The sequence below is a fragment of the Pocillopora damicornis genome, chromosome 14, assembly GCF_964200805.1.
Source record: "Pocillopora damicornis chromosome 14, jaPocDami1.2, whole genome shotgun sequence".
Classification (NCBI taxonomy): Eukaryota; Metazoa; Cnidaria; class Anthozoa; order Scleractinia; family Pocilloporidae; genus Pocillopora; species Pocillopora damicornis.
Genome location: NC_142683.1, coordinates 11,064,867 through 11,075,000, shown reverse-complemented (window position 1 = coordinate 11,075,000; position 10,134 = coordinate 11,064,867). Strand labels below are relative to the sequence as shown.

General features: G+C 36.5%; 2 protein-coding genes and 1 long non-coding RNA gene across 4 annotated transcripts in view; 2 read left to right on the top strand and 1 right to left on the bottom strand.

Annotated features, from left to right (window-relative positions):
- The window catches only part of LOC113673324 (uncharacterized), an 8,064-nt gene extending 4,476 nt beyond the window's left edge, over positions 1-3,588 (bottom strand). The window contains 2 exon segments of the mRNA XM_089193785.1: positions 2,358-2,733; positions 3,571-3,588. Coding sequence (XP_089049911.1) covers positions 2,358-2,733; positions 3,571-3,588 — 394 coding nt within the window.
- Positions 1-10,134, top strand: part of LOC149034392 (uncharacterized) — a 382,461-nt gene that overhangs the window by 2,259 nt on the left and 370,068 nt on the right. The window lies entirely within an intron of this gene.
- The window catches only part of LOC149034408 (uncharacterized), a 193,981-nt gene that overhangs the window by 8,258 nt on the left and 175,589 nt on the right, over positions 1-10,134 (top strand). The gene's annotated exons all lie outside the window — the stretch shown is intronic.

Below are 10,134 nucleotides of genomic sequence, written 5' to 3'. Positions count from 1 at the left end.
TATTTTTGTCTATTTCACGCGCTAGAGATGTACTAATATTCCTTTTATTTCCACATGACTACATTTGCGCTTTTCTTATCGTATGAAAATCGAACCAATTCTTGTTTCCATCTTATTTTAGTAACAGGACTACATCATTGGTAATAAAGTTCAAGCCTTTTCCTGAACTGGCCGATATCCTGTTGCGTGAACAGTACTAGTGTGAAACCTCTGGCGGATGCTGACATAAACACAAGCTCGAAGCGGCTGTGCATTCTTCTAACCTAGGTTTCCGAAAATCAATCCCATAAATTCGAGCCATAACTTCTCCCTGCTCTTAAGAAACTAAAAGTAGCAACAGTGGCAATGTCATTGTGATAACAACACTGCAGTGAGGTAAATAAAGAAACACAAGTTTTATTGAATTGGATAGTAGCGGGTCCAAGTGCTGTGTGAAAGTCGATGCGTATGAAATATTCATTTACCCATTGGGTGAAATGGGCCATATAGCAATACTGCACTTAAACTAAAGAAGTTTCTCTCTATTAAAATACCTCTTTGAGATGAACTTGATTAACTTGTAGAGCTTGCTGAAGGTAAGTATACATCGCTATCGGTCGTAATTTCAAAAAGTCCGTGTCATAGGCACTTGAAGGTGATTCCTCAGAGAAAAAGGATCACAGAACAATTTTTTCTAAAACGTTCCTTACATGTTCCCTACCAATATCTGTCTCGAAAAATACCAAAAAAAAAGGTAACCGTGTTTGCTTTAGAGATATGATGGGCCAAACTTATGCCTGTACTGACACTAATCACGCGCGTCATTTCATCGGTTCACGGTACATTCTGCGGTAGTTGGAACCAAAGGTTTTTAAAGTAACATTTCAAAAACAACTTAACGGGTGGAAGGTCTCGAGCGTATAGAACAATTTGATATATAGTTTGTGAAAAAATCACGCAATTTTAATAATAATTGTTAGTCCATAGAGTGCATCTGAAATCTACAGATACGCGGTATTTTCCCACGTCAAGATCACCCGAACATAATAAATGACAAAAATATCAACTAATCAGGAATTTCAAAATGTATGAGCAGTCAAAATTGTATCTTTCGGTCTCTCTTTTCGGGAGTTATTCTTGTCGATGCAGTCTGGATGGATTTTAAGTCCGGAAAATTTGGCTTCGATATTTCTCAATTTGCAGGTAACTGAAAATTTGAGTTGATGTAAACAAGGTGGTTTTTAATTGAAATTAAGTTTCAGTTACTTAAGCATCCTAACCTTGAGGAGAAGTGACAATCGCAAGGAATTTAATATTTAATAATTAAGACGTTACTTCTCTACAAGATTAAACACTCGATAAAATTTCGGGCGACATGACTTCGGACGAGATGACTTTCGGGCGACTTGACCGTAAACCCTTTTGGAGAGCGTTGATTTCTTTCAAGCCTTCGAAATTTACTGTTCAAAACAGGTTAAGTGTCCTCGTGTATCCAACGTTTTATAAACACGACACAAATATCAATTCTGCGTTTATATGAGACTTCTTTCATTTATAAGACCGCTGCATCTGCATAGCTGGAATCCCTTCAGAAGAAAACGGGTCTGCTAAGAATATTCCTAAATGTGAGTGGTAACTTGACTTTCGTAGAGTAAAATTTCAATATTTCACGGGTACTTTTCTATTTTTACAGCAGTTAGCTTGGAATCAAGCCAAATTTTCAATGACACCCTCATTGACATCTTTTGTTTTCCCATTACTTTTCTGCTTGATGTCATATTGATATTGTAAGGAGAAATTCTGTCCTGGTCAGTCATGGGAGTTAAAAGGTTAACCTGTAACCTGTAACCCCAAGCGTACTCTCGATGTATCTAGAAATTCATTGAGCGAATTTGCAGAGAAAAGATTTGACCCCAGAAAAAGATTTAAGGGTCAGATGCCAGATGTTAAGGGAATTTGTCAAGAAGGGTGTTACGTGACTCTTCATTACGGTTTGAGTTTTCAAAAACACAAAAATAACCAAGCAAAAAACTTACCAGAGGATTTTACACGTTTTTCCTTTTTTACAATCTTGATATGTCCTCAATGTAAAATCATCTTTTTTTTCATTTTTGTTAAAAAATATTATTATATCCTCAAAGGTTTATCAAAGTATGATGCTTAAAGGCTGGTGTCCGTTTTTGTTGTAGTTGTTTTTTTAAAAGCGTTGAAAGATTCAAAACATTGTGAGCAAATTTATTCAAACACAGATGCTTTGGAACCGCTACCAAATGATTGTTTTTGTGTCAAGTCCAACAATTAGCCACAGAACAGACCCCCCGCGGACATCCGTGGGTCAATTATATTTGTGCCTCGGTAAACTCCTACGAAAGACCCACCAGTTTGAACCATTCTTATCATCTCCACGAAAGCAGATGAGCCGATACGTCCTGTAAGGAGCGCCCCACCACAAATCAAAGCATCGAATTGCCCTGATTTCATGTGAGCTATCGGCTGCCCGTTCAAAGACGTGCAGATGAACTCAGTATAGACCTCTTTCTTTTTTGCTTCCTTTAACATCTCAGCTGTGATGTCCAAAGCACATAGGTTGGTGTATCCGAGATTCTTGAGCTCAACTCCAATCAGCCCTGTTCCGGCTCCAGCGTCAATGATTTTGATCTGATCCTTTGCCTTGTCTTGGTAAACTTCTTTAAGGGCGTTATGCAAAGATTCGGCCAGTGGCTTCGAATATGAAGCGCGAACCGCTGTACATTCCTATATGATGAGAAAGTTCAAGCTGTTTTTTAAGATTAGGTGTTCGATAAATACGACACTAGTCTGGTGTCGCCTTGGGCCCCTTTTCCTCAAGAGCTCCGGTAATTTTATGGACCAAAAAAGCTGATCTATTTTCAATCAAAATCGAGACATTTCCTTAAAAAATTTGAACTTAAACAATGCAAATATCGGGACACAAGGTAAGATTTGATTTTTTAACCAATTAAGCTAAAGCTTTACATTCTTGTTTTGTGATTATGTGGATGCCAATTACTGGTTATTTAACTTTTATGCATCAAAATACAAAAAAATGTTCTCTTCATCTATGTGCCCTGAACATTACAGGGGAGGAGGCAGGTTAAATTAATAACATGAATTAAAATAGGAGGGCCCCTATTAATTTCAGTCCTAATTAAAGGAGGATCCTTGTTTTTCCAGATTCTCACCCTTTTAAACTCACATATCTTGTGACCAATTCCTAATTCCTAAGACCTAATTCCTTATTTCAATGTTCAGTTTAGGTAAGACCATTAGTAAGGAACACCATGCATTAATGAAAGCTTGAGCTAGTATATTTAATGCAATCTAAATAATAATATTACATGTTACATTATAGTAACCAACACAGCAAAATTATATAATCACACAATTCCAAACAAAGGAAGTCAGGTTATTGACTTGCCCACTTCAACTTTTGAGGGCTTATGATACAGAGAATTAAGACATAGTAAACAGCGACAATTAATACAAAGTTGAAAGTTTGAAAGCTAAAAGATATATATGACAATCATCAGACCCTATGCATCCGAGCAAAAGAAGGGTCATTTACCACCATACCTTCTCCAAAATGATCATGCTTACAGGAAATCATTTATTTTTGTCTCTGGTGGTACTGTATTCACAATCGTTCTGCCAACACAAATGCATTTTTCTAAAGTTATCTCATAGCACATGACTGTACAGGTGAAGTGGAAGGTTCCTGCATGGGGACTAACATTTCAATTACCTCAGCAAACTATAATCATCATAATTGCAAGCCATGGTGTATTAACCGAGTGCTCAAGTTTCCAAATTAGTTACCTAATTCTTACAGTGGAGTTCAATCCTTTTTTAGGCTATCTTCAGCTTTATCATCCTGTTACATGTGAAATCATCAAATGTTACTCACATATTTAAATAATTACCAGAATCAAAAGTTATAATTTTTTTTATAACCTGCTACCTTTAATTGTGCTCCAGGAATAGTAAATGGTATTGAAGAGGAAGGAAGAAAGTTCGTGAAACATCCTATGTTACATGAAACTTTGTTACAAATGTTAATTGTGATTGCAACAAAAAAATCTGTGAAGCTATAATAACAATTACCTTTGCAGGTAAACAAACCATGACCAAGCATGATATGAATAAATTTAATCTCACCCAGTCTAAATGTAGAATCCAAAATCTAATTAACTTACCGGTGAATAGGGAAAAGCTCAATGTGTTTTTCCTACTTCTGTCATTCTAAATATCACAAATCAATCATGCCACCACTTCAGAGTGATTTTTTTTAATGATGTGTACTTTTTCTTATGGAGAGCTATTTTTAGTATCTATCTTTTACCAGCTGACATCTGAGAAGAATGAAGTCCACAGCGGAAATTTGACACATTGCAGGCAACCCTACCACTGATTAAGTTTTATTTGATCAAAAACATGAGCAGCAATACAGGAAATTAGCTAGCACAATTCAAGTTTCCCCTCTTAGGTATTCAGTGAAATTTTTTTTATCACATGGTGAAGTTTACAGTTTCCCTTATTTCACTGCCTTCTGTTCACTTGTTTGTTTGCTTTCCTAACAATCTTAGGTATTGTTGCCAAGAAATGCGAGGAGCATATATATGAAAATGTGTACAGTTGATAACACTTTAATCCCTGAGAGTGACTGGCATCTAATTTCTCCTTTCAGTATCACCCCTGAGTCACACGTTACGGTCATGAGAATAAAGGAAATGATAATTAACTGAAGAACCTCTTCGTTGTTAAACAAATTCTCCTTGCCAGCACATTAGGAAATGTATAGAGAACAGTATGGAGAATGTGCATTCTGATATTGGGGTGTAAAGGGTCAAAGACATCATGTAATGGATTATATATATATATATATGTAGAGCACTGCTTGAATATACAATTGCAGAAAGTACAAGTGCCAAGTAAACATCATTCTATGGTTTTCTACTCTTCCACCCAGGAGGTTGCGTTGTGTAAAAAAAAACAAAAACCTTTTTAAGGACACCTCTACAATGGTAGGTACACATAACTGACATGTATGAGTGAAGCATGTAAAGCATTAAGCTACGTTTGTCAATTTGCCTGTTATTACTTGCAAACAGCTTATTCTATCAGCTTTAAAAACTTCTGTATCCCCACTTTCAAAGAAAAGCATTTCCCTTGAAAATTTAAGCATTAAAGACATAAGCTGCCAGGAACAGGTTTTTTCATTGCGAGTGTTTCATAACATCAGATTCTCATCACATTTTTTTGTTACATTTGAAAGCATACGAATATTTCAATCATTAAAATATGATGAAATCCCTCATTTTAAGACACGTGGTAATCATGTGTACCAGAAAGATAGCAAATAAATATAAAATTATGTACTCCAGTAAAGTGTTCTTATGAAGAATGAAATTTCAAACTCATTGAAATTAAGCTGACTTCATAATTCATATTTTAGTTAAAGAAATATGTATCATCTCTTTACAAGGATAAAAAGGGAATGCCATTTATGAATTTTAAAATAGTAAATACCAAAAACATAAAGAAGGAATTAAAAAAAACTACTGAAATATGGCATTTCAATTCACTAAGGTTTTAATCATTCAGCTGTCACACAGAGATATAGAATAGCGTTTGTGGAAAAAACCAGCATAGCAAAGTGCATTCGATCTCTAGTAAAAGTATTTTTTTTTCACTGATTGCGCAGAGAAAAAAAAAACGGTGTCTTAAGCTCAAGGCGGCCAAAAAGACATTTGCACGTGAGATCAAGGCTATTTGTGCCACATAGCCAGCTAGCCAGCCTGTCAGCCAGTCCAAAATGGCGCCCAATGCCTGAAATCGTATGGCATTACGATCGATAGCCTTGGGACTAGTCCGTAAAACCCTCGAGAGTGATTTCCCCAAAAACGACATGATTAGTATGCGTTCTCCTTCGTCGAACGCAAGTATATCACGAGGCAACATTTTCTCTCAAGAATTGATGGCTGCATGTAAACATATATACCGTGCGCTTTCATGCGAACGGAATCGAAATAAAGGTGTTCGATTTCAAGGTAATAGACTCTGCGGTTATCAAATATTTCAACTACGTATATAATTACCAAATTTATAATTTAGCGGAGATAAAACTTAGCAAGATTTTTGGCAGATTAGACAAATTTTGAAATCTAGTGCGTATGGTACCATACAAAGTAAATCTCACAAATGACATGGAATGCATCCTATCGTTTACAATTGTTGTTTAAGGTCATTAGTGTTCTTGCCCCACAAGGTACAAACTGGAGAGAAGCCTTTCAAAGTTAAGGTTTTCAACAAACACTTTAATGATCAGGAGGACACCTTCCAGAGCATCACAGAGTACATATATTCGGACCGACTGACTGAATTACGTACGTACTATCGAATTGACTGACCCACTTAAAGACAAAATTAATCGTCTGCCTGATTGACTTGCCAGCCAATCAAGTTTTAACTTACTTCATGCTTCTTTGAGCAGGAGCGAGAATAAAAGAGTTCAAGTTTTGCAACACTTTGGATTTTCGCGACATGTTACCCGAAAATAAACAATAAGCAAATAAAATCATTAAATCTTACGAGAAAAACCGAAGACGAATCGATACTAGGCTAACCGTACTGTAAAAAAAATAGTAAAGTACTCGTGAAATATTGAAATTTTCCTCTGCGAAGGTCAAGTTACCACTCACGTTTAGGAATATTCTTAACAGCTCCGTCTTCTTCTAAAGGGATTCCAGCAATGCAGATGCAGGGATCTTATAAATGACAGAAATTTCAAAACCAGATTGAAATGATATTAAGAGCAGAATTGATATCTGTGTCGTGTTCATAAAACGTTGGATATACGAGGACTCTTCACCTGCTTTGAACAATAAATTTCGTAGGCTTGAAAGAAATCTACGCTCTCCAAAAGAATTCTTCCAACGTTAACGTTATAAAATTCCTAGATGTAATAAAGAAAGAAGACGTCACTTATAGAGACAACTGAAATTTGTGTTAAAAAAAACAAAACTCGGCTTTTCAACATGTTTCAGATTTGTGCTGATATCTTCTAAAGGCATTTGGGGGTATACCCTACGGTATACATGAATGACGAAATCCCATGAACAAGCGTTCCAGTTATCAGAACTGGGATTTGCATCCAATTTTGCAAGCTTTCTCTGCAAATGTTTTAGAAGTTTCTCTGGATAACCTTGGAATTCTGACCAGCATAACTTTTAAACGATACTTGACATAAAGGCGTGACAAGTGGCAGCTCTGTTCTTTACGGTTCTTTCTAGATTCCTTGATCTGGCTAATTCATGTACACTCTGACACAGAGTCTGTCACGTGACCGGTTAATATAAAAGCCACCTGGGCATTATTGTTATGAAGGTTATTCAAGGTCTCTTCACTTCAGAGAACGCCTCACTCTCAACTGACAAATTCCAAACGAAATCTTGTCTTTGATAGTGTGTACCGTGGTAGCAGTGGTGTTCCTACTTGCACTTAACTCATATTGCGTCGTAATAACAAACAAAATAGTGCGATAAAAATGCATGCTCACAGTACCAGCCACCAAAATTGTCAGGCCAATGAACCTGATGTCAATCATCCATGACCAAATATAGTCATAACATGAGATTAGTCAACCCACTCTGTGCAGTGAAACAAAGATTTTGATTGATTAACCCAAGCATCTGTGACCGACTTGACCGCATGGGTCTGTTGCTGCTCGCTTGTATACATTTCTAGATCAGATACATACGGTTTTTAGCCCAGCTACACGACTCTCAAACGTCGCAATCTCAAGAGAGCTGTGCGTCCATGAACAGATTTAAGACCATCACTCCACAAGCTTATTGAAGCAGAGATATAAGTTGGTTCAAACAATTCCTTTTCATGATATTTTCTTCCAACATCTGATATCTCCATGTTCTCTACAGGGTATCCACTAGTTAACCATACTGTCACTTTGAATTAACAATTGGTTCATACTTTAGCGTGGGCTCATGGGCTCATATACGGGAAGTTTAAACAGCGACAGAGAAGTTGCTCGAGGCGTCGTTTCAAAACCTCCCACGCACTCCATGTCTCCATGAACGCACGTATGAACCAATTGCTTTAAAACAACGTCACGCAGTTTTTTAGATATTGTTTTCTTGCAATTTAAAACTTCTGGGAAAAGACGGCGCTCCATAAGTGCAAAAAAAATCGAATTTTTACTAGAAAAAGCTCTAAGGAAATAACGGTTTTATAACTTGCTCTTAAACTAAAACAAATAATAGTTTTAGCCAAAATGTACTTTTGAGTATTTTAAAATCTTATCGCCAAGTATTCTGTACTATTTTTATCTAACATTTTGATCAATGGAGAATGGAGAATGGAAAGATTTAGTGGCACTTTGAAAAATTCTGACCGCCGGGCATTTGGTACGTTCACGGCAATCTGATTAGAAGCGTACAAAGTGTCGACAACTGAGCGATATTAAAGGCTGCACGGCACGGGGAATTTGTCCACTAAAAGCCAAATTAACCTTTGGCATTTCGAAATAAACATCTGATAATCTTAAGAAGTTTGAAAGAACCTTTCGGTGGAAATTCTGTAAAAATTTCTGACTGCCAAACACTTCGTCTATTTTAGAACGTACCTGGTTGCAGGCATTTAGAGGCAGCGTATTCTGAAACTAGAAAAAATGATGGTAATAGCAAAAATGTACTTTTAAGTATTTTTAAATCTGATCTTGGAGTATTATCTAATATTTTTATCTAACATTTTTTATAAAGAAAAACTTAATATACCATTTATGAGCGTAAAAATATCAGAATTCTTTGCGTTTAAGCGACCCGCGTAATAGATTCGCCATGCTTGAGTCTACTTTGTAGACGTCGTGGTCTAAATTAACCATTCAAGGCCAGTTGAGTGACATGCCCGTCCATGCCTATCTATAGTGACTATATAAGCATGTACTTCATGGTTCATTTAAAAGCATGCGCAGCACAAATCAGGGAGAGGTCCAACAAATTAACCAGAGTTCCACAGAGTGGGGTAAAATTGGATGTAAGTAGAATTGATTCTGTATTAGAGAACCGAGAAAGGCAGATCGAGACTACTTCGTGCCTTTCGCTGAGTATGGTGGGCTTCACAGCGCATAGTTTTATCTCTAAGTGCGACCCAACATTATTCTGAACTCTTCAGTAACGTGTTTTTTTGCTCAGCTAATGTAATGTTCGCAACATAATTAGTATGAAAACAGCAGCCTTGAAACTGTAATTTTGAGGAAAAAATCACAAGCACAATCCAGCGAGAGGTCAGTAAAAAGTAATCATAGAGAATCCAATTGTAAGAGTCGAAGAAATTGACCAGAGTTCCACAGAGCGGGGTAAAATTGGATGTTAGTAGAATTGATTGTGTATTAGAAAGAAAGGCAGATCGAGAGTACTTGGTGCCTTTCGCGTGGTGAGCTTGACAGCGCATAGTTTTCTCCCTAAATGCAACCCAACGTTATTCTGAACTCTTCAGTAAGGTATTATTTTTTGTCAGCTAATGTAATGTTTTGACCTTATTAGTATGAAAATAGTAGCTTTGAAACTGTAATTTTGATGAACATTTACAATTTACGTTGGACTTTCATTTCCAAGTATTGTGAAGCATTGAAGACGAGTGAGAGTAAATGCAATGAAGTTCTCTTGGTTTTTCCGATGATGTTCACTTGCCGCAGATACATGGTAACCAGAAATTATTGTTTTAAGGTGAACAGCGTGTTCATGATTCATTCCATTGTATGATTGTTCTTCTGATTGTCATGTTTCGTTCCCCTTTAAAATCTAACACTATCGACCGTGTATTTGCTTCCCACAATTTCGGAAATACTATAAGAAGTGGTTAGGATTTTGAGGCAAATTTATGATAAATTCAACAGAAACATTGAAACTAGTGATATGGTTTGTTTTGTCTGCGGTGAAGTGCACTTGACGTTAAGATTAGCTTTAATTGTTTTATAAAGGACATTCAACTCTTTAAAAACATGTTTCGACAGTTCTTCTGTCATCTTCAGTTCTGAATAATACAAAGTGTTGAATTTAAAGAATGTAACAAAATGCTGATTGGACAAAAAAAAAATAGTAACAGAACAAGAACAATGTATGC